Source organism: Neomonachus schauinslandi, chromosome 15 (genome assembly GCF_002201575.2).
Source record: "Neomonachus schauinslandi chromosome 15, ASM220157v2, whole genome shotgun sequence".
In the NCBI taxonomy this organism is placed as follows: Eukaryota; Metazoa; Chordata; class Mammalia; order Carnivora; family Phocidae; genus Neomonachus; species Neomonachus schauinslandi.
This window is the reverse complement of record NC_058417.1, coordinates 40,614,850-40,637,752: the sequence shown is the minus strand read 5'-3', so window position 1 is coordinate 40,637,752 and position 22,903 is coordinate 40,614,850. Positions and strand designations below refer to the sequence as shown.

At 53.0% G+C, this 22,903-nt stretch overlaps 3 protein-coding genes across 3 annotated transcripts in view; all 3 read right to left on the bottom strand.

Annotated features, from left to right (window-relative positions):
* WNK4 (WNK lysine deficient protein kinase 4) overlaps nucleotides 1-5,189 on the bottom strand; it is a 15,073-nt gene extending 9,884 nt beyond the window's left edge. The window contains exons 1-6 of the mRNA XM_044921444.1: nucleotides 4,434-5,189; nucleotides 2,613-2,785; nucleotides 1,409-1,629; nucleotides 935-1,092; nucleotides 355-443; nucleotides 48-264 (exon numbers count right to left, since the gene is read on the bottom strand). Of these exons, the coding sequence (XP_044777379.1) occupies nucleotides 48-264; nucleotides 355-443; nucleotides 935-1,092; nucleotides 1,409-1,629; nucleotides 2,613-2,785; nucleotides 4,434-5,051 (1,476 nt within the window). The 5' untranslated portion in view covers nucleotides 5,052-5,189. The remainder of the gene's footprint in view (nucleotides 1-47; nucleotides 265-354; nucleotides 444-934; nucleotides 1,093-1,408; nucleotides 1,630-2,612; nucleotides 2,786-4,433) is intronic.
* A 1,005-nt stretch (nucleotides 5,190-6,194) lies between these two features.
* On the bottom strand, nucleotides 6,195-11,162 carry VPS25 (vacuolar protein sorting 25 homolog). Its single transcript, XM_021681677.1, has 6 exons — nucleotides 11,006-11,162; nucleotides 10,646-10,791; nucleotides 9,894-9,947; nucleotides 9,076-9,164; nucleotides 8,250-8,325; nucleotides 6,195-6,847 (listed from the first exon to the last, which is right to left on the bottom strand). Exons 1-6 carry the CDS (start codon nucleotides 11,056-11,058, stop codon nucleotides 6,735-6,737), a joined length of 531 nt encoding a protein of 176 aa, XP_021537352.1. The 5' UTR covers nucleotides 11,059-11,162; the 3' UTR covers nucleotides 6,195-6,734.
* A 3,516-nt stretch (nucleotides 11,163-14,678) lies between these two features.
* On the bottom strand, nucleotides 14,679-16,524 carry RAMP2 (receptor activity modifying protein 2). The gene is made up of 4 exons (XM_044921392.1): nucleotides 16,294-16,524; nucleotides 15,790-15,857; nucleotides 15,265-15,371; nucleotides 14,679-15,135 (listed from the first exon to the last, which is right to left on the bottom strand). Exons 1-4 carry the CDS (start codon nucleotides 16,391-16,393, stop codon nucleotides 14,880-14,882), a joined length of 531 nt encoding a protein of 176 aa, XP_044777327.1. The 5' UTR covers nucleotides 16,394-16,524; the 3' UTR covers nucleotides 14,679-14,879.
* Nucleotides 16,525-22,903: the final 6,379 nt, after the last annotated feature.

The following is a 22,903-nucleotide window of genomic DNA, read 5'->3' as shown; positions in this document are numbered from 1 at the left end:
CCCCCCCCCGCCAAGCCCAGCCGCAGGGCAGTCTGTCCTCTGCTCACCATCTCCTGCGCCACCTCCTCTGCCGCGTCCTGGCCCAGCTGGAACAGGAACTCTATGGCCTGGTTGTCCCGTGGGCGCCCCCCGCGCCGCGCGTCCTCCATGCGCAGCCAGAGCTTGAGGCCGGGCTTCTCCCCGTCGTCCTCCTCCGCCAGCTCCACGTGCACGCCGCGCTCCTCGCGGAAGAAGGCGTGAGCCAGGAGGTCCTGGATGGTGAACCTGAGGGCGGCGCGGGTGAGCCGAGCCTTGCCGCAGCCCGTCCCCCACCCCCAATCTCCCCCAACACACACCCTGCCCCCTCCACCCCACCTCTCGTTCTTATCCGTGCGGATGCAGCCTTCAATGATCTCCTTCACCTCGGGCATCTTCACCTTGTAGAAGCTGTTCGGCTTTGTGCCCTGGAGGAAAGGGGTTGCATGAGGCCTCGCGCCCCAGCTCTCTGCTTGCCCCCCATCCCGCCCGAGGCAACAGGGCGTGCAATCCTAAAAGCACCGCGACAGCTACTAGACGGTTTGATTTCAAATCTCCGTCCCCCCACGTATCGACAGTATGACCTTGAACAAGTCTCCCTGTGTGCCAGTTTTCCCATTTGTAAAGCGCAGGGCAGAGAAGAGGCCCTACCTGCTCACCCTGAGGGTGAAAGATCAGATGTCAAATCGTTTGTAAACTCTAGGGAGCGCTACGCACATTATTATTCTAAACAGCTAGTACTGGGGCGGGGGGCGGGGGGGGGGGCGTGTGTACATCCAATACCCTTCAGTGTTTACCAGAGCATCTTCGTGTCTAGCCTGTTTACTTTAAGGGAAACGAACGGCATTGACCGCGGGCTGGTTGGGGCAGGAAAATGGGAGGTGACCTGCAATTCTCTGTCCTCCCCACCCCCTCTCACCGAAGTGACCTTGCGGTAGATTTGGGCGGCATTCTGGCACTCGGAGTAAGGGTACTCTGAGGTGGCCATCTCCAGCATGCACATGCCAAACGCGTACACGTCCACGGCCTCGTCGTACTTTTCCTCGTACATCTCAGGGGCCATGAACTCCGGGGTCCCTGTAGGATCCACAGCAGGCATCAGGCTACAGAGCCTTCCTCTGGCTTCGTCCCTCCTCTTGGGCGTACCAACAGCTAGCCAGGGGGTGCGGGGAGGGGGCAACCTGGAGAGTTCTGAAGTGATAGTGACGGACACTTCCCCACTGTGTGTGTGTTGGGGGGGGTGGAAAGGATGCTGTAGGTCTCCCCATGTTCCCCATGCTCTTCTAACTCCGTGCAACTCAAAGGGCCCTGCTGGGAAGAGAGGGCCCCCAGGCTCTCTTCTGACGCGGATCGGGGGGGAGGGGGGGATAGGAAGGATCCTGGAGGGACTAACCGATCACGCTCTTGGCAAAGGAGGCGCGCTTGAGCGTGGCCAGGCCCAGGTCGCCGATCTTGACCGAACCTGAAGGGCCCGTGATAAAGACGTTGTCGCACTTGAGATCCCGGTGCAGAATGGGGGGTACCCGGGAGTGTAGGAAATGAAGCCCCCGAAGGATCTGGCGGCTCCAGCGCTGAAGGACTCGCGGCTTCATCTCGCGGAACCGCCTCAGGTATCTGGGGGAAAGGCACGTAGCCAGGGTCGCGGCGGGGACACGGAGGCGGGGGAGGGGACCCCCGCTGGGAAGTTCCCCTGGTCCCACTGGCACCACCACCTACACATCTTCTGCCAGCATTATTCTAGCTCAGGTCCTCGCTGCGCTCCAGAGAGAAACTGAGTCCGGGGTGTGGGAGGTAACCGTGAGAGTACAAAACGGGTCCGGCGGTAAACTTGCAGATAGGGCTGCGCCAAAGGGGCTGGGGAGTGCGGGAAGGGATGACTAACCGCCCTGGGCGTGGGGGAGGGCTTCAGAGAGGAAATAACTTTTATGTTGCGTCCTGAAGAATGAGTAGGGGTTCAGGGGTGAAAAGGGAAGGGATGGAGACTTTCCAGGCAGAGGGGACACTGTGCTGAAAGGCATGGAGACAGCGACAGGGCAGGGTGGGAGGAGGTGCTGGGAATTCGGTTCCTGTGGAATCTAGGCTCAAGATGAGGCTAAGTCCTAAGGACTCTGTGAGTAGGTTAGAGAGTGTGGGCTTTAACCTGAGGGTGGTGGGAAGCCTTGAAGGGGTTTTAAGGAATGGAGAGATTCCCCAGACTGCAGGAAGATAGGATAGATTGGAAAGGTGAGGGCAGAGTTGGGGAAGGCCCGAGAGGGCACTGCTGCAGGGCTCCAGACCAGTGAGGTGGCAGTGGATGGAACTGGGAAGGCAGAGTGGGGAATTATAAGGAGGCCTTGGAGACATACTGATGGGGGAAGGCGGATGCACAGAATGGAGATAAAGATGGCATTTGGGGAGATCGGGTTTTGGCTGGCGTGCTGGGTGGACACTGCCATTCAGTAAGGCAGGGATGCAGTAGGGACGGGTGAGAGGTAGCAAGCCTGGTTTGGGACCTAAATATAGAGTTTGAGGAGCGTGGGAGAGGTTCCAGAAGCAGTGGGGACCTCCCACCACCAGCTCTCCCACCAACCAACACTACCACCAGGCACAGAGCTCACGTCTTCAGGGTGCCGGAGGTCATGAGTTCGGTGACCAGCACGATGCAAACCTGGCCCCTCAGCACTGACTTCCACGAGTCATAGAAGCGGACAATGTTGGGGTGCTGCAGCCCCTTGAGCATCTCCACTTCCTCAGAGAATCGCTGCCGCTCGGCTCGAGACAGTTTCCTAGTCTGTGGGGTAGGGGACGGGGGTCAAGTTCACGACAGGCTCAGGACTCCCACAGAGAGGAGGAAGGGGCACATGGGGAGGGGCTGGGGGAGAGGTGAGGGTTAGAGCCCAAGGAGGAGGCTAGGTCATCACTTGCCCAATGGGCTGTATACCTCGAATTCTCGATCCGCCCCCTCAGGCTGCTATAAGGACACACCCATCCCGGGCCTGGGGCCACCCCTGGACCCTCCGCTGGACACAAGGGCCTTTATGCAGCCCGGTCCAGGAGCCCTGAGCTCAATAGCGCCTTTGTGGCCTCCCGGGCCAGCCGTGGGGTGGGAGGGGACGCCCCAGGGCTGGCAGTGGGCAGGCAGCAGGCGAGCAGCAGGCTGACAGCGGGCAGAGAACTGGGGCCTTCAAGGGGGTTGGCCCCAGAAACCGGGAACTGCTAGATCCAGACTGGAGGCAGGAGGGCTGCAGAGGGAGTTACAGAGAAAGATCCAGGACCAGGCACCAGGAGACAGCCCCCTGCCCCATGGCTGTCCTGCCCCCTTCTCATCACCACCCCACCCCCCCATTTGGCCACCTCTTCGTGCCTGGCCTAGAGCCTGGGGCTCGGCATTGGCAGGCACAAGGGGCGAGCCCAGTGCCAGGGCTGGAGGGGAGGACCCTTACCCAGATCTGCCCCCCAGTTAAATCCAAAGCTGCTGGCCCAGACTTAACTGGGTCTTCCCTCCATGTAAAGAAGGTCCTTCACACCAACATCCCCCTAAAGCCTGCTGGGTTCAGTGCCTTTGGGTCTGGGAAGGGAGAGCCCAGGTAGACAGTGGGATGAGGAGCAGGACTGGACTCAGGCCAGGGCTGGAGCTCTCTGTCTCCCCCTTCCCCAGCTATGGAGAAGTCTAGAAGTCTGACTGCTCCAGAAGGGGCCTGGGAGGGCCCCATCCTGCCACCACCGCTCTAAATCTTCTGGAAGTGGAGAGGACCCTGCCCCAGCTCCTGGCCTCCATCATCCCAGCCTCCTACCCTGCAAAGATTCAGGGTGAAGGAGGAGGAGAACCAGAGTCATACTGAGGGTCTCAAGACTAAGAGGAAAGGGAAAGGAAGAGATAGTAACCACTGCAGCAGATTGGTGGGCCAGTCACCCCTCAGATCTGAACTGGCTCCCTACCCGATTTTGCATCGTATCTTCCAACTCTCAGGGTTGAGTATAGAGACTTTAAAGTTAGAATGTCCAAAACTCAGGGCGCCTGGATGGCTCAGTAATTAAGCGTCTGCCTTCGGCTCAGATCATGATCCCAGGGTCCTGGGATTGAGCCCCACATTGGGCTCCCTGCTCAGCGGGAAGCCTGCTTCTCCCTCTCCCACTCCCCCTGCTTGTGTTCCCTCTCTCTCGCTGTGTCTCTGTCAAATAAATAAATAAAATCTTTTTAAAAAAAATGTCCAAAACCCATAAGGAAGCCACCATACACCCTCTGCCTCAGTTTATCCTTCTGCAGCCCAGAATCAGCCAGATCCATTGATCATCAGAGCAAAGGGGAGTGGGCAGGAGTGTCTGGACATTTGACTGGAAAGATAGATCTCTCCCTTGCTGCCGTCCCCCAGATTTCTCATCCTAAGACCTCCAAAGGGTCCCATCCCGAGGTGCCACAGAAGGGCGCCCAGCCGCACCTGCAGCTCACACCAGGCCACCTCCACCGTGGTGTCAGTGTCCAGCCCTCGATACACCGTCTTGAACGAGCCACGTCCAATCTCGATGTCAAATTTGAGGTATCGGCCGTCCGGGGACGTTGCCACTGCCTGGGTCTCCGTATCCTCCTTTTCCTCCTGCTCTCGCTGCCGCTCCCGAGCCGCGGCTTCGGGGACTGTCGGCGGATCCCGGGGCCCCCGGCCTCCTGCAGAGCCCGCGAGCTCTGGACGCGCGGAGTCTGCAGCCTTCACGGGGTCTCCCCCGGTCCACGTGCCCTCGGGGGGCTCTGGACAGCTAGGCGGTGGGCTCCTCGCGGGGCCAGGACCAGCGGAGTCCGGAGGATCAGGGGGCTCCGGAGCGGGTGAGGTTGGCTGGCACCAAGAGCTCAGCAGCCCCAAGTCGACTGAGCTGCGGCGGCTGAGACGGGAAGAGCGCGGCCGGGGCTCAGCCTTCCCGGAGAAGCGGCGCGCCCGGCGAGGAGGGGGCCCAAGGCGGGGCGGACCGGCGGCGGCGGCGAGAGGCGGCGGGGGCCGTAGGGCCAGGTCGGCCTCCGCCTGGGACATGGGGACCGCAGTCTCGGGGGTTGGGGGTGCCAGCATGAGGAAGGGCCGGCGCCGCAAGGCAGTAACCCGGGCGGCTGGAGAGGCGGCGGCCTGACAGGCGGACCGGCTGGGTGCGCAGCGCTCTGGCTGAGCTCCTGGGGCCCCCAGTCCCCGGCTCGCCCTCCCCGCAGCCCCGCCCCGGCCCCGCCCCCCGGCCTCACCGCCCCCCCCACCCAGGGCCGCCCCCTCGGAGCGGCCAGCCGCGCGCGCGCGCGCGGAGCCGGGTGCGCAGCCCCTCACCTCAGCCGCCCCGCCCCCGGCCGCAGGCCCTCCCCTCCCTCGCCTCCAGGCGCACCCGCCTGCAGGCTCATTCCGAGGCGGACAGGGTGCGAGACGGAGGTGTGTCTTCCCGCACTGAGGGCGCAAACCTGTTTGGGAGCGGGGGGTGGGGGAGGCACGATGCTGGGACTGGGAGAGGAAACGTGACCGCGGCTCTCGGGCCCTAGAAAGGGGGGTGGTACAAGGGAAGGTTACCACCGGCCTGCACGCCCCAGATAAGGTAGCGCCACCCCCTCCTGTTTGCCCGGGGTAGCCCCAGGCCGACAAAACATAGGTGAGAGGAACGGTCTAGTTTTCTCCCAAGCCGCTGTCCCTCTAGGCTGCACAGGGATGGGTGTGCGCACCCCAGGGCAAGCCCCTCCCCCAAGCCAAGGACCCGGTCACCCATACCCTCCACCTCCCCTACCTTGGCCGCAGCCTGGCCCTGGCCACAGTAGCTGTTTTTGCTATGTGGGCTCTCCTTTCTCCTTCTGTTTGCCAAAGTTCCCAATAAACCAAAGTCCATATCCGGTTTACACCCCTTCAGCTCCCCTTGGCCTCAACTACCCCACCCAGACCAGAAGGATGGAGGGAGAGGCTTCAGAGTGGTTCAGGACTTTCATGGGGGGACATGGTGAGGGAAGGGGAAGCCATTAAGTTGCTCCAATTCAGAGAAAGAAAGTCCGTCCCCAAGCTGTGTTCCATCAGCACTCCCCCACACAGCCCACCCAGCAGATGTACCACAGGCTCACTGGAGCCTGCCAGCACTGGAGGACCTTTTCATTTACAAAGGCCAAAGGCTTCTCCCCTCTCCTAGGCTGGGATTCACTCGGGGGCAACGCTTCGCAGCTCTCCCCATGCCCATTCCAGTAGTAACTTCCAACGCCAGGCAGGCAAGTGGGGTTGAGCTTTTTAATATCATAAATCAGTGTCCAGCCTGGTCTCTCACTGCCAGGCCCCTTCCTGGGCCTCCTATCTTCATATTGCCTGGAAGGCTGCCTGCAGCCAGGGCTTCTCCCATCCCCTAGGAAGGATCCAGCACCAGCCTGAGAGGGGAGGCAATAGCAGCTAAGGGGGTGGGAAGGGGGAGAGACAGAAGCTTGTGCAGGCGCGTGTGTCTATGTACTTACGTGTGTGAACACATGTGGAGTTAAAGGTTTACAGACCCTGGCTCAGGGACAGTCTAGGATGGGAGAGGAGGTGGGGCAAAGAGAAGCACATCTCTTCTCCCCGGCGCCTCAGCCTCAGCCTCAGCCTTCCCCAGAGACATACACACGGAATAAGTGGGAAGCCTCATCCCTGGACTGGAGCCCTTTTGAGTCTGGTGGAGTCACAGATCCCGTCTGTGGGATCACTGGGTCTGTCTCCCTTTGAAAGCCCTGGAAGGGTGGGAGGTAAGAAGTAAAAGGAGACAGGTGTCTGCTAGAAGAACTTGACGCCTCGGCCTTCGCTGACGGTGATGATCTCAGCCTTATGCTCCTGCTGTAGCGCCTGCAGAGCCCGAAGGAGGGTTGCTTCATCCAGCCCGTGGAACTCTGGATAGGGAGAGGTGGGCAGTCAGGGACACTCAGCTTCTGGGGGCCCAAGGCCCCTGAGGAGAAGAGTCTAGCCGGAAGCTGAGACCTCGAGGCTAGGGGGGCCGTGTGCCATCTATACTGCGGCAGCTGCCGTCAACCCTTCCTGGGAACTCCTCAGAGTAAGGGGTGAAAGAAAGCCTGAGTCAGCATGAAATGAGAGTTCATGCTTATTCTCCCCTTCCAGGTTCTTCTGCCAGACTCAACCCTCACATGTATCCCCCACCCCCATGCCATGTGTCTGATGTACAAGAATGACACCACCTGCTTGTGGGCCACAGAGTGGGGGACAGTGAAGCCTAGGAAGGTCAAGGTCCTTGTCACTGGATTCTGACCCTAGTTGCACCCTGGTACCCATCAGGAGCACCTGTCCTAACACAAAGAAGTGTAGCCATACCTCTGACCAGGAGACTGTTAAAGTCCAGCATGGGTATCTGCCTTTTCCTAGTTAAAAGGAACAAGGCTGGGAGCCAAGGGCCAGCTGAGTACCTGGAGATATGGCAAGATACTGCAGGGAGAGGTGAGAAGCAGGTGGCAAGCCCTAACAGGTTCGCACACCTCACCCCCTACGGGGGCCTACCTCTTGAGTCAGGGAGCTTGCTTTCTGAGGAAGCCTCCAGCTTTGCCCAGCATGAGTGGTGGGCTGGGCAAGGCTGCAGCACTGAAGTCATGGGGTGATGGTGGGAGTAGCAAGCAGAGGCCTGCAGGGCAGGGGGGAACAGCCAAGAGCTCTAAACTTTGTTATGGCAGCCAGGGCCTGGCAGAAAGGGGAGGTGCCCTTTTTTCCCCAGCTGAGACTGGAACTTTTGGTGATCCTGGGGATCAGAATATGAAGCCAGAGATAAAAGAGCTAAGAATATATTTACACTATGTAAAAATCAAACAGTATACAAATCCTTGCCTGGCCAGAAACCAAAGTATTTAAAAGGCCTGGGGGTGGGGATGGGGGTGTTGGCCCAATCCCTTCAGCTGATGCCCACAATCTTGAACCCTCTATAAGTATAAAGGGTGAAAGAAAGGCCTGTCTCAGCAAGGAATGAGATTTTCGGCTTAATCTCCCGCCCCAGCTCCTCATTCGGCATCTACACCAGTAATTCTTAACTTTTCATGGGTCACAGATGCCCTTGAAAATCTTTTAATATAGACTCTATCCCTAGAAAAATGCACATACATCCCCACAGACAAAACCTGCGAGTATTTTGCATATAAATTCAGGTGGTTTAGGGAAATGTTGGACATGGGTTAAGAGGCCTTGTATCATGTGGTATTTAGAATTCAGAGGCAGGGATGGGAAGTCTAACGGTCAAACAAGGACTGGAGAGGATTCAGATGACAAAACTGGGGGGGAAGGGAGAAGCATTACCCTCATCCTCTGTGTCGTCCCCATTGGTCAGTTCATATAGGGTGAACACGGAGTTGTTCTGGCCACTCCTGGAAACCTATGGACACAGAAAACAGGCATTGAATAAGGACGGGAAATCTCCTGGGAGAAGGTGAGCTCACCAGCTCCACCTATCTGACCCAGGAATGGCACCTATTCCCAAACCCGGGCTCACTGTCACCCCAGCAGGAGTGGCCTAAACACCGCAAACCCCACAGGTGCTATATTTATACGTGTACACACATACACGGAACCACTAAACCACAGGCCTTCACATGTCTGAGCAGTGACCTCTCATTCTGTTTCCTGTTCAGGAATAGGTGGCATGAGTTTGTTATATTTGGGTTGTTGATGCTTCTTCCCCTCTTCTCTCCCCTGGGAAAGTTTAGGGCTTGTGGTGCAGAGAGTTTGTCCCCACACCCACACCGGTTCAGAATGTCTCATTCATATGGCAGACAACCCCAAAGGGCGCAGAGGGGGAAGGGCCCCAGGCTTTTTTTTTTTTTTTTCCTTCCTTTCCTCATTTATCTTCTGTGGCCAGAGACTCCAGCCAACAATAGTACTCATGGTTCCCAGCACTGCATTCTCCAAACATGGCCTCATGTAGCCTCTCGCCTCCTACAGTCAAAGGCAGGGAAGTTCTATACAGCCAGGGAAATTGAGTCACTGAAAGAGGCTTGCCTGGAAGACGTATACTTCCTCTTTTTGCCCCTTCCCACTTTGCTCAGTCTAGACCTGGGAACACCAGGTATCTGCTGAACATAGATACGATTCTCTGCCATGGGTCACCATGGCAGAATAGTCTCACCCACTGATAGATGAGCTTCCCCCATTCTTCTGGCCTTCGCCACATGATCAGGAAGCTAGACTTGTTCTTATCCAACCACTCCAGGTTCCCTGCGAAACAGATACTTATGAAAGCATCTATGCTAAGAAGGGACAGAAGGCAAAACGAAGGTGGAACACAGTGGAAGAGACTCAGCTTTCAGGAACGGAAATTCAAGATCTGTTTTATTATTACTATCTGCAATGCACCAATTCTCCTTCTACTTCTCTCCAGGTCTCAGAACACAGATGGAGAGATTTCAATGGTGAATACCAATAGGGAAAAAGGACCCGGGGAATTGGACTATCTACTGTACAGAACACTATGGGCTCCAAGCCAGGGGAGAGAAGAACGTTGTTAAAAGCGAATACTTGTGGGGCACCTGGCTGGTACAGCTGTGGAGTGGGTGACTCTTGATCTTGAGGTTGTGGGTTCGAGCCCCACATAGGCTATAAAGATTACTTAAAAATAAAATCTTAAAGGGGCGCCTGGGTGGCTCAGTCATTAAGCGGCTGCCTTCAGCTCAGGTCATGATCCCAGGCTCCTGGGATCAAGCCCCACATCGGGCTCCCTGCTCAGCGGGAAGCCTGCTTCTCCCTCTCCCACTCCCCCTGCTTGTGTTCCTTCTCTCGCTTTGTTTCTCTCTGTCAAATAAATAAAAAATCTTCAAAAAAATTAAATTAAATAAATAAAAAATAAATCTTAAAAAAAAAAAAAAAAAGCAAAAACTTGTGCCAATCTGCCCTCAGGAAAACCCCAAGCAGGAGGAAAAATAAGGAAATCTGAGGACCTGAACCCACCTTTCTTCCTTAGTTCCTCTAATACAACCTGGATTGATTCCACAGGGAGCTTCCCTGGTTTAAAGTTAAGGGAAGGGCACTGATGGACTGAGTTGGGTGGGATAAAAATTCTCAGGGCCAGTGTCATGTTGAAAACCATCTGTCCCCTTCCTCTCCCTCCCACATACATATATGTGCAATTCCCCAACAGGCTATAAATTGGCATTTCCTGGATATTGGGGGGAGGAAGGGAAAAAACTAGTCCAATTAAAGGGAAGAGCTTTAGAAATGAACAGTACTATCATCTGTCACCCTCTGTCCTCTCTCCTTCCTTCAGACTTTCTCCACAGATAGTTTAGGTATGAATCAGGCAGCAAAAACAAATGACCTTTACTTCCTGGGAGGAAGAGAGTAGGTGGAGAAAATTCCTAAAGGTAGTACCAGAGTTTGAGCTTCACTCAGTAAGAGAACAGGAGATTCAGAGTCAAAAAGGCTTGGGTTGAAAAGCTTGGGACTTGGCTTCAGGGCAGAGATTCTAAGACCTGAATGACACCTGGGTACTTGTCACTGGCTAGGACAAGAGGGTTTGAGGCTGCATTTGCATTGGGGTTTGGGGATAAAATGGAAGTCAGCTAACACATACTAGCTCTTTCCCAAGTCCAGTTTGGGTGGGAATCTGCGTACGGTGGGTGAAGCGGGGTGTGAAATCTGGGCATGTGGGAAAGCGTGGAAGTGCATGTGTGTGGGCTGTGGAAGAGCCTGAGGGAGGATACGCTGTAGCTTCACGTTGTTGAAGAGCGGGCTCTCCTGAGCTTCCATCACCGTCATGCTGGACTGTTTGTGCAGGCGGCAGAAGGACAGGACCAGCGAGCACCAGGCGGCCAGCTGCTTCTGCCGAGTGTCCACGTTCGGCTGCAACCTGCCGGGTGAAGGGGGTGGGGCGCAGAATTAGAGGGCGTGAGAGAGCGAGAGGCAGCACTTGCCGGAGGCGCGTCTGGGGGACAAAGTGGGAGACTGAGGGTGGTGGCGACCGGGTCCTTTCTCCCCCTCCCCATCTGAAGCATCAGGGCTGAGCCCGGGGTCCGGGGCAGGGGAGGGAGGCGCAGCGGGGCTTCTCGGGGTCTGAGCCTCACGTAAAGAAGGGCGGGAAGCGATACTGCCACGGCCACTCGAAACTCATCGCCATTGCAGTAGCCCAGGAAACCCGGAACCTCCGGGCAAAGGACTTCCGGCCTCCGCTTCGGCACGTCCGGGCAAAAAGCACAAGCAGAAAGGTTCCGGACGCCTCTTCGGAGAGGCGGGAGGGATGCTGCTGATCAGCCAGTCCCTTACCATTATCCTAAAAATCCTTACCGTTTAGAGACCCGAGAAGTCTTCTCATTCAGCTCTAGAGAAGGGCAGTGACTTCTCCAAAGCGGCACAGTTTGATAGTAGAACTGCCTAGGCTTGTTTCCCCTCTGCTCAGCTGCTTTTAATATTAACATCCGTGTCAGTTGCATTTAACAAACACCTCACAATTCCCCAGTCTCTTCAATTGCTGTGTCCTTCGAGCGCACCATTCCTTGGTCTCCTGCAGCACCCGTAGGAGCACATTTGTACCTTTTATCGCTGGAAAAGTTTCGGCTTCCATGATTCAGAGCTGCCCGCTTTGACCACAGCCATCTATCTCTCACGTCCTCACTTTTCTAGTCTCAAGTCCCCAGACCCATTTTGGTCTTGACTCCTTACCCAGCCTAGACTACCCCATTCTGTCCCCTTGCTTGCCTACCTGCTGTCACTTAACAAATCAGGGTTGTTGTTCCTCTACCCCTCCCCCCACTCCTGCCGAGTTGTATTACTGGAAGAAAACCACAGAACATGCTGGCTGAGCCCCAGGTTCTCTGACTAACCTCACTGCTGGGCTCTCAGTGCAGCCCAGCACTGTCTTTTATTGACTCCCTGTCACATCCCTCCAGGTAACTCTTCAAATGTTTCCATTCATCAAGTCATTCCACCTGTCTCCATCTTCTTTCTCTCTGCAGAATTCCCTTCCTATTTTGTGAACTTGAGGCCAAGCATTTGAACCTCCTGATCGTTCCTCCTCTGTCTGTCACCACACTTGATTCTTCCCACAAGAATTTCTTTCCACTTTTACGTCTTTCTTTTGGACTCAAAGGAAGAAGTGTCACTCTTCCTTTACAAGACCAACCCTTTGGCATATCTTCTTACCTCTCCTTTCCAACTGCCTCTAGGATTTCTTTGTATATCATCTTCCCTCTTTTCTTTTCTTTTTTTTTTTTTAAGATTTTATTTTATTTATTTGAGACAGAGAGAATGAGATACAGAGAGCATGAGAGGGAGGAGGGTCAGAGGGAGAAGCAGACTCCCTGCCGAGCAGGGAGCCCGATGCGGGACTCGATCCAGGGACTCCAGGATCATGACCTGAGCCGAAGGCAGTCGCTTAACCAACTGAGCCACCCAGGCGCCCCATCTTCCCTCTTTTCTTTTCCTCTGGCTCCTCTCCCCTAGTTGACAAACATGCTCAGGTCACCCGTATTTGAAAATATGTACAGTTTCCTTGACTTTGTCACACTCTCAATTTCCTATCTGATCTTTAACCTTTCCCCCACTCAAGTCCATCCTTCATTGTGCACAGTTCCCAATCTACCAAAGTGCCCAGCAAATATCTGTTGCATGAATGGATGAACCATTCAATTGATAATGTTCTTTCAAAGGGCACTATCTCCTTTGCTTCCATGGCACTGCTTTATCTTTGTTCTGCCACTGTCTCTCTGATCTTTCTCTTTGTCTCATTTCCCCCTCATTCTTTAAATGTGCGTATTTCCTAAGACTCTAACCTCAGCTTTCTTTTCAATACACCTTCTGTCTTGAGAACTTTCATCCTTTTCATGGCTTCACTTGGCATTTCTGTGCAAAACACTCCTAAATCTGTATTTCCACCACCACCACCACCCCTCCCATTTCTAACTCTCTGTGGGACATAAAAGCTTGTTCTATTGGCAGCTCATATTGTACATCCTTTTCTTCTTGCCAGCTCCTCTTCCTAATAGCCATTTTCTATCATTACTTCCATCATTGTCCTAGTAACTCAGATTCAAAGCCTGAGTCAGCCCTAACCTCTCCTCTCCTTCATTTCCAAATCCTGCTGATTCCCTCCCTTGTTTTTAATCATCTCTCCTACTTTTTACTTTCTACTTCCTCATTCATCACTCCTTTGGCCCATGTCCTCTTTTTCTCAAGCCTGGAATATTACAATAATTTCCTAATTCACCCCTATTTTTTTTACTCTCTTCCCTAGGGGAAATGCACTCCATCTTAAGGTCTAGTCATATACTAACTCCACAATCACCCTCCTGTGATCACACCTCAGCTAGATGTGACCCCTCATTTTTTTGCACTTAGATAACATTTGGTTTGTATCCCTTGCATGACTCTCATCACACACTCCATTGCTTTTGTTTGTATACATGTCAGCTGCCCTATTAGATGGAAGCCATTGAGAGCAGAAACTAGGCCTTATTTAACTTATTTTTCCAATAAAATATACCATACACAGTATCTTATACCAGCATGCCCTTGATGTATATTAGTAAAACACAGGAAGGCAAATATGGGCCAACAAGAGAACAGATATATCCCTGGGGAAGACCAATGCATTCATGGAAACAGAGGAAAGACTTATCTCAGGTGAAAACTTAAAATGCCCTAGGAAACAGACATGCCTCTAGAGAGACAGATGTGTCCTGAGAAGAGAAGTCTGTCTCAGAGGGTGAACAGATACATACAGGTATATATCTATGGAATGGACGGGCATGTCCCAGGAAATGGATATGCATGTTCTCAGAGAGGTAAATATTTCAGCAAGGGGGGGGGGAAGGAAAAGTCCCTGAAGAGGCTCCAGGTGTCATAAAGAATAAATAGGTGTCTTTATGGAGAACAAAGTTGTTCTCTTGTATCTTTGATGATCTGGAAGAACTGGAGGTTAAGGTCCTCTGTCGAACAACTGGGCCTCACTGTCTGGGGAACATGTAAGATTGTATATGAAATAATGAGTTCAGAGACTAGGTATGTCCCTAGAAAATGGGAAGGTGTCTTAAGGGAGTATCAGTATGGCTTAGGAAGCTGAGGGCTGACTTAGTTCCAGCTAAGAACTAGTGAGTGCTATGGAGATGACAGATGTCTGATCCCAGGGTCCAGTCTCCTCAGCTTTGAGGTTCTTCCAGATCATGTCCATCTTCTGGCTGTTAGCTCTAGTGGACACCAGGGGGCAGTGTGCTGCCAGGCTATAGGCCACACCCCCAGGGTCCAGGACAACATAGGATGAGGCCAGGGACCTGGAAGGGGAGTCCTGTGGTGAACTTAGTAGAGTAAGTCCCCACTGCCCTTGCCCTCAGTCCTGAGGTCCTTAGGGATGGACTCTTTTTGGTCATATCACGGTTCCTATTCCCAGGCCCTGGGAGTAAACTGAGGCATGAAGAAGAGGAAAATTCGGAGCTCCTGGGTGGTCCCCCTTCCTTCTTGCAGGAGTCACAGCAGACATTCCACCCTTGCCCCTCCCCCCACACCTCCCCAGCTGCTGTCCAGACCGGAAGGGAGTCTCTTTCCTGTATGTTTCCTGGTGCTGGCTTTGGATAAGGACAGGAAAGGCCCAGCCTTGGGAGGAAGCAGTGGAGGGGGGTGGCCTTCAGGTGGGGGGAGGGGGATAGTGGGGAGCAGGCAAGTGAACAAAACAGTGCTGCTATCCAGATTCTTCCAGCTCTGTGGCCCAGAGCTGTGAGAATGGCAGAAATTCTGGGATGGGGAGGGGACAGTACAAAAAAAAGTTTTATTTTGAAGATTACAGAACTTATGCCATGACACCACTGGGTTTCCATTTCCACCAGTCCAAGGATCTGTGGTGGGCATGGGAGTGAGAGAAGGAGGCAGGGCAGGGAGGGGAACAGAGACCTGGTGGCGGCAGGGAAAAGGAGTAGGATAAGATGGCTGCGAAGAAAAGCTCACACCACCCTAGGCCTGGGCTTCACTGTCTTTACTCCTCCACACCACAAGGGTGACGAGGAAAGGGATGAGGCAGATTGGGGCTATGATCATGGCCAGGAGCACATCCTCTGGGGGGTCTGATAAGGTGGGCTGCACCAGGGAGCAGTTGGCAAAGTGGATCTGGTGAGTCTCAAAGATGATCTCTTCTGCTCGGGGATTGGGGAAGCCCAGGTGAAATACTTCTGCAAAATGCTCCAAGCAATACTGTAGGTCGCTATAAGGCCTGGGAGTAAGGGAAGACTAGAGTGAGTATGGGTTGGGCCCAGAGAGGGGAATGCCCCACACTCACTCAAGGCCCACCCACAAGGAGCAGGCGCCACCCCTGGCCCAAGCTGCCAGGCACTGCCCCTACCTGCTAATCATGGCCCAGTCGCACCAATCCTTGGGGATAGAGTCCATCTGCTCCTTATAAGATTGCCAGCAAAACTGGATAGTGCTCTCATAGTTCTCCATCTTGTCCTCTGTGGGCACAGATTGCTTCACACTGACCACACCCCTGCCCCTCCCTCCAAGCCCTCGGGTCCAGGTATTTCCACTGTTCCTGTCTTCAAACATGGCAAACACCAGGAGAGTCTCAGAAAGTTTTCCAAGGAAAGAGTCTCAGTTCAGAAAAATGTTAATGCCTTCCATGTGCCAGCCCCACAAGGACATCCACACACTTCTTCTGGGGTCTTCTAACCCACCTGTGAGGTGAGCCAGCTCAGAGCTGGGTGGGGGTCATGTGGGATGAGAGGGAGAAGGACCACAAGGAACCCCAGGAGAGAACAGAAGGGGGGGTTAATGGGCTGCCAATTGGGGTTGTGGGAAAGGGACCCTCCCCTCCGACCTGGCTCTCCTCTCGTTGCCCTAGGCCACCCTCCCAGAGCCTGGAATACACACCTTTTGTCTTCAAACTACTTTCAGTGGGAGGAACCTGAGCCAGGGACTCCTGGGGCTTCAGGACAGCTGTGAACAGAAATCGGAGAGGGAGGTGGGATGGCGGGATCTAAGCAGTGGAGTCTGGAGGAGGGATCTGAGACCCTAGGAAGTCAGGGCTACTTTCAGAAGAGAAAAAGGAATAATCCAGGCCCCCAAGGGGTGCCTCAGTGACTGGAAGAGAGGTCTGATACTAGCTCTCTCCCACTCACATCTACACCCCAAATCCTCTTCCTCCTCCCCAGCCCCAGACCTCCCAAGACCTCTCCGCGGGGCCCCGGCACCCCAGGTTCCTCCAAGAGGGAAGCAGCTCGCGCTGAGCCCTCACCGAAGTGGGGCCGGGGACGGTCCGAGGACAGCGCTGTCCCGCCCGCACCCCAGGGCCCGTTTCGGCCTCGGCCGTCCAGCCCCCCTCCCCTCCGGGCCTCCCGCGCCTCCCACCCGGGCCCCGGGGCGCAGCGCTCACCGCCCAGCAGGAGGAGGAGGCGGAGCGCAGCCGGTCGCCGGGCGCGGGTCGCAGGGAGCCGCGGGCCGCCGGCGGCGCGCTCAGCCCGGACCGAGGCCATCGCGCGGCGAGCAGGCGAGGAGGGGCGGTGGCGCTGAGCCGGGCCCGGGCGGGGGCGCCTATATCCCCGGCCCAAGCCCCAGGAAGCCGCGCCGCTTCCTCGCAGGGGCTGGGACGGCTGCGGCCACGTGGGGGGCGGGGGCGACGCCCGGGGCCGGCGGGCTGGAGGGGGAGTCGCTGCCCCACCCGGCCCTGGCGCCCGCCGCTCCCTCCGCCGGGTCGACGTTGGCCCACTCTCTCTTCTAGCTCACCCTGCGGGGCTGGACAGCTCCCCTCGTAACCCCAGAACCGGGATGCATTTCCTGGGCTCAGCCGCGTAGCGCCCAGGACTCGCCCGGGTCTCCGAGCATCCGCTCCCGGGACCCTATCGCCCTTTCTCCTTCGTTGCGGTGCCGAGGAAGGGAGTTAGCGACCTGCTCTCGCGGACCGGGAGGAGAAGGAAGGGACTGGGAGTTCAGAGGGCCTCTCCACGCCGCAGTATCTAAGGCAGGGGGTTGGGGCTGCCCTGGGCCGTGGGGGAAGGGGCGCCTGGAGCTGGGCTCAGAGTTCCCCTTCCCTGGGAACACCCACTGATGTCAGTCCGCCTGCCAAAACTGGGGAGGAGGAGATGAGGGAGCCAGCCCTCCAGAGTCGGGAGAAGGTCTGGGGATAGGGGCAGAGGGGAAACCAGAGTCCAAATACCCTCTCTTCCAGGCACCTTGTGGGGCCTGGATCCACAAACCTGGTTGGGGGGAAGGGCAAAAGTAAGATTACTTTATTCCTCCTAAGAAGGTGGCCACAAACCGGATTGGGGGGAGGGGCAAAAGTTAAAGATTACTCCATTCCCAGGAAGAAGGTGGCCACTACTCTTCAAGGACAAGGTTGTGAGAAGGGAAGGGTTTAGAACCTACTATGGGTGACTTCATTCACAAAGTGGGTACGTTTTTGTTCCCATTTTACGGGGAAAAAAGCTAAAACTCAGGGAAAAGAGCCCAGAACTTGAGCTTAGAAGCTCTAAATCCCACTTCTGTCTTCCTGCTCCACAACCAGATAGCCCAGAATGACTTTGGTTACCTTGACAATCTGTTTCTCCCCATGTAAGATAGGGACATTATCCTCGATAAGCAGTAGTGAGGATGACATGTGAAAGGGCATTGCACTTAGTGGATGTTTCCTTTTCTTCTTTCTTAAGGACTTGCCTAAGGTCACACTGCTGGGAAGCAGCAGGCTGAGCCTGGGGCCCCAGGGGCCCTGACTTCTGCGACACCACAGCTGTCTCTGTGTCCTAAGCCAGAGCTTCATTAGCTTGAAGCAGCCGAGCAGCCCAGGAGCTGGTTTGGCCCTGATGCTCAGCTCCAGACACAGCTGTCAGCACTGAACTTTCCTAAATTACTCCCAGACACTGACCCCTGGACTCAGCTGCTGCTCTTGTCCCAGTTTACTGATTTCTGCCCACCACAAATTATCCTTCGTGATCTCTTCAAATCTTCACCTCAGGGTCTTAGGCTCTTGCATAATGGTCACTGAAAGCCTGTAGTCCTCCTCCATCCCTAGGGTCAAGAGGTTGCCTTAGTAAGGCATCTGGAAGAAGAAAGGAGGTGGCCCACTTGGCATGAGCCCCAAAGCCCTCCTGGTGATAGTCATCTTCTGCAATGTGCAGAAAAGAGCCAGACAGCCTCAGAGTCATTTTAGGCCAATGACTAAATCCATTCGTGTCCTCCCACCCAAGATTGCCCTTTTCAAGACGGAAACATGGTCAGGAGGGAGATTTCTGGTTGATGAGATGGGAGGGGGAAACATGGAGGGACAGAAAACAAAACCAGCCATTTCCACTGGGCTGGGGCCAGAAACACCTGAGCCCACTGTGAATTAGGACTGGGGTTGGGGTCAAGATGAAAGTTGACAAAAACAAACGTTGGGTTTTAAATAGGGCAGTATGGTATCATTGATAAAAACAAATAAGCAAGCACTGGTTAGGATTCTGAAGGCAGACTCTGTCTCTGTGTTGCTGTGTCATCTTGGGCCCGTCATTTCATATCTCTGGAGCTCAACAATTTCACGTGACATTAGAGTCAAAAGGTAACATATAGGTGACTCCGTAGAAAGTGTTATCTTTAGCCTGGACATGGGGTTAAGTTTGCAACATGATGTGGAGGCCTCCTAAAGGGAGCTTGTTGTAGTCATTGCTGAACTTGGGAGTCTAAACCTTACTGTTGGAAAATCTGGGAATTTTCCCTCCCCCTGATTTTCCTCTTTCCACTTTTCCTTACCAGTTGGTTGGTTGGCTGTTTCATGGACCCCTGGGGGCATCCTGGTAACTGGGGGTCTGCTATTAGGGTCCTTTGGGGCTGAAAGGGGACCAGAGACCTCACTTTCCTCTTCCAAGTTGCCATATAGAAGATAGTCCCATGTTGTGCAGCGAGGGGACAGAGAAGGGCTTCATCAGGGACAGAGGCTGGTTCTTTTATAGAAGTCCTGTTTTCCACCCCTGGGGTCCCCCTTCCCTTCCCTTCCTAAGCCCACTTCTGCCTTAAAATATATACTTTTTGCTATAAAAATATACTTTTTAATTGCAAGTAATACACAAGTATATACTCATTGCAAAATATTTAAACACAGAAAACTTTATACCCTCATTCCTTTCTCACTCACTTCCCTACATTTTTTGGACTTAAAAAAGCATAAATGGGATTTAATATCTCTGTTGTTCGGTGACTTCTTTTTTTACTTAATAATATGTCTTGGGCTTCTTTTCACGATAGCATATATAGATGTGCTTCTTTCCTTTTACCTGTAGTATAGTATTATCTGTAGTCTTTGTCTTATATCCAGTGGAGACTGCTCTTTGTTTCCTACACACCTCCTTAGTCCTCTGTCCCTATCCCACACCCACTCCTAGTGCTCAGGAAGAGAGGAATCTAGTTTTAGTCCAGCTGGACATTGACCTGAGATTTCTGGCCCCAAACTAGATTGACTTCTGCGTGGGAATCCTACTGCCATATAAATTTCCCTTCTTGTTACAGGCAAAGGAACATCCTGCCTGAAGCAAGAGGAGAGGTGACTCAAACCTTAGGAGTGCCATTTCTAATCTTCAGCCTTCCCCCTACACACTCACACACAAATCCAGAACAACATGGTGGGGGGGGTAGTAAAAAGCACTGGGGGCCTCCTACACAATGAAATTGCATGCAGAGCATCCTGGGATTACCATCTCTACAGTGTAGAGACATTCACACATGCTGGCCTCTTCCCCAGCTGTTTCCAAATAAAGAACAGAGCACAGGAGAGGATGTGGGGGAGAGTCAGGGTCCAGGGAGCCAGAAGTCCTGGCTGGGAGGGGCTGATCCTTCCAAGCTGGAGAGAGGAGACAGATTTCTTTAGAGGGCAGGGAGGCAGCAGGGATGACCAGAGGAGCTATAGTCAGGGAGCCAGCTAGCTAAGGGAGGGAAGACAAAGGCAACTCCATCTCTCTCCATCTCCTCATCTCCAGAATGATGTCACACTCCGTGTGAGGAGACTGGCCATCTCTCAGAGGCAAGAATGGTTATTGGAGAAAACTTTGGCTCTCAAGTTGGTAAAAAACAGAGAAAATGGTCAAGCCATATTCCTCATCAATGCCAGGGACTTAATAGTAGCTACCATTTATTGAATAATTACTACGTGTAATTGTGTTCTCTGACACATGTGCTGAGTGCTTTGCAAGTATTTCTTAAAACCTTACTACCATAACATCAGAATTATCTTGTCAGTGGGTAAAATGGGGAAACAGGAGTAATGTGCCCAAGGTCCCAGAGGTAGTAATTGGCAGTCAGGATTTGAACTCAGGACTGCTTGATGCTAAGTTTCATGTCCTTTTTTTTTTTTCTAAGATTTTATTTATTTATTTGACAGAGAGAGAGAAAAAAAAAAAAAAAAGAAAGCACAAGCAGGGGGAGCGGCAGGCAGAGGGAGAGGGAGAAGCAGGCTGGAGCCTGATGCAGGACTCAATCCCAGGACCCTGAGATCACGACCCGAGCTGAAGGCAGATGCTTCACCAATTGAGCCACCCAGGCGCCCCTAAGCTTCATGTCTTAAGCATTATGATTTATCATCTACTTCTCACTCTATATCCAAATACTGATTTCTTACTGGGTCTTGAAGATGGGGTTGAAAGAGGAGAGAAGAATAGTTTCTTCCAGGACCAGATAGACCCCTCCAGAAATAAAAAGATCCTGTTTCACCCAACTCTACACACAACCTCCTCCTCCCTTCCTTCTCTGACCCAGGCTAGACCATGACATCACATGGTGGAGGCTGTTTTTCTGAAGAAGAAAAGAAAAAAAAACCCAGACCAGATTTATAAGGATGACATTCAGACAGCATGACTGAAGAAGATCATGGCCAAGTGACCATAGCACACGCCCAGCAGTGCTGAGAACACTGCTGGTCCCTCGACACCTGGGGCTGACTCATGGTTGCTGTCAGGACCCAATGCCAGATGCCAGGGTTGCTTTCACTCTTCCTCCATTGCTCAGGACTATGCTATGAAACCATCCCCAGGAACCCTTCTACCCACTCCCAACACCCCAAGAGTTTTGATGTTACGTAACATGGGGATGCCCCTAGTGTGCCTGGAGTATGCTCAGATTGTTTCATTTAAAACTCACAACTCTATTAAATTAAGTGCCATAGGGTGCCTGGGTGGCTCAGTCATTAAACGTCTGCCTTCAGCTTGGGTCATGATCCTAGGGTCCTGGGATGGAGCCCCGCATCGGGTTCCCTGCTCAGCGGGAAGACTGCTTCGCCCTCTCCCACTCCCCCTGCTTGTGTTCCCTTCTCTTGCCATGTCTCTCTCTGTTAAATAAATAAATAAATAAATAAATAATCTTCAGAAAAATAAAAATGAACAAATTACGTACAGATTTACAGATGAGGAAACTGAGACTCAGAAAGATTAAGTAATTTGCTCATGCTCATGCAACTCTTATTGGCAGACATCCAGATCTTGATGCTGAAGCCTAAGTCCTTAACCTCTGCTCCACAATACCTGATGAATGCCAACTGGCTAGCCAACCTGCTAGAGAGAACCAAATAGAAAGGGATGGAGAAGACCAGCCAGAAGGGCAACCAAACAGAATTTCTCATGGCACCAGGGGGTGGGGGGTGGGGCTTCTCCTCTCAGTGATTTCTCTCTTGCAACTATGCCTGCTTCGTTTATATACAGTATCTTTTTTTTTTTTTAAGATTTTATTTACTTATTTGACAGAGAGAGAGAGAGAAAGATCACAAGTAGGCAGACAGGCAGTCAGAGGGAAAGGGAGAAGCAGGCTCCCCGCTGAGCAGGGAGCCTGATGCGGGTCTCGATCCCAGGACGCCAGGATCATGACCCTAGCCGAAGACAATCGCTCAACTGACTGAGCCACCCAGGCGCCCCTAGACAGTATCTTTTCACATCCTTTTCCCCAAGACCTTAAAGCATTGATGGACAATGAAAAACACTCATGACGTTATGAAAGAAAACATTTTCTAGATCATAACATCCAGCATGTGTTAAGCAAATATGACAGGAGGAGTATATGTTTGTTTAACATGTATGGTATCTGTGATGTGAGCTTAAGTAATACTACAAAAGGCAGTATTTTCCTCACCTGCAAAATGGGGATAATAAAAATACTTATAAGTTATAAGATATAAAGCACTTAGAGCAGGATATTATTATTATTTACGATGATGATGATGATTTCCATTACCTTAGTGGCACACTTTGGAGTCAAGTGGACTTGAGTTTGGATCCCAGCTCCATCACTTATTTAGCTGTATGTGACCATGTGCAAGTACTTAACTCCTCTGAGCATATTTTCTTATCTGCAAAATGGGGTTACCTGTGTGTATCTCACTCATCAGTAAAGATAATGCAAGTCGAGCATTTGAACGAATGTCTGGTGCTAGTAAGCATGTGATAAATGGTATTTACCGGCATAGTGTGTAACATATATACTTATGACAACTGCATTTCCAAGATATTCTGGGATCCTTCCAGTTCTATAATTTTGTTCTTTTCATGACACAGCACTCCTTTTATTTAAAAGAATATAGTCTTTGGAGGGGTGCCTGGGTGGTTCAGTCGTTGGGCGTCTGCCTTCGGCTCAGGTCATGATCCCAGGGTCCTGGGATCGAGCCCCACATTGGGCTCCCTGCTCGGCCGGGAGCCTGCTTCTCCCTCTCCCACTCCCCCTGCTTGTGTTCCCTCTCTCACTGTCTCTCTCTCTCTGTCAAAATAAATAAATAAAATATTAAAAAAAAAAAAAGAATATAGTCTTTGGAGCCCTATAGAATTCCAGCCCTCGTACTTACCAGCCGTGTGGCCATGGCCAATGTTATCAATCTCCCTGAGTCTCAATGCTCTTCTCTGTAAAATGGGGCTAACAATGCCCACCTCTCAGGCATCTGCAAGGATTACACAAAATAATGTAGGTTCACACCCAGTCCAATGTCTAGTGATTACATGAATGTTAAAGGTGATTTGTTAAATATGTAAATAAATGCGATTTAT

Excerpts from the sequence above, each read along its gene's own strand:
- VPS25 (XM_021681677.1), bottom strand. The coding sequence starts at position 11,058 with ATGGCGATGAGTTTCGAGTGGCCGTGGCAGTATCGCTTCCCGCCCTTC. Across the intron at positions 10,792-11,005 it reads CGCTTCCCGCCCTTCTTTAC|GTTGCAGCCGAACGTGGACA; the intron begins GTGAGGCTCAGA and ends TTCACCCGGCAG. Across the intron at positions 9,165-9,893 it reads AGAGGAACTAAGGAAGAAAG|GGAACCTGGAGTGGTTGGAT; the intron begins GTGGGTTCAGGT and ends TCTGTTTCGCAG.
- RAMP2 (XM_044921392.1), bottom strand. The coding sequence starts at position 16,393 with ATGGCCTCGGTCCGGGCTGAGCGCGCCGCCGGCGGCCCGCGGCTCCCT. Across the intron at positions 15,372-15,789 it reads GTAGTTTGAAGACAAAAGGT|GACAAGATGGAGAACTATGA; the intron begins GTGTATTCCAGG and ends GTGCCCACAGAG. Across the intron at positions 15,136-15,264 it reads GACTGGGCCATGATTAGCAG|GCCTTATAGCGACCTACAGT; the intron begins GTAGGGGCAGTG and ends CCTTACTCCCAG.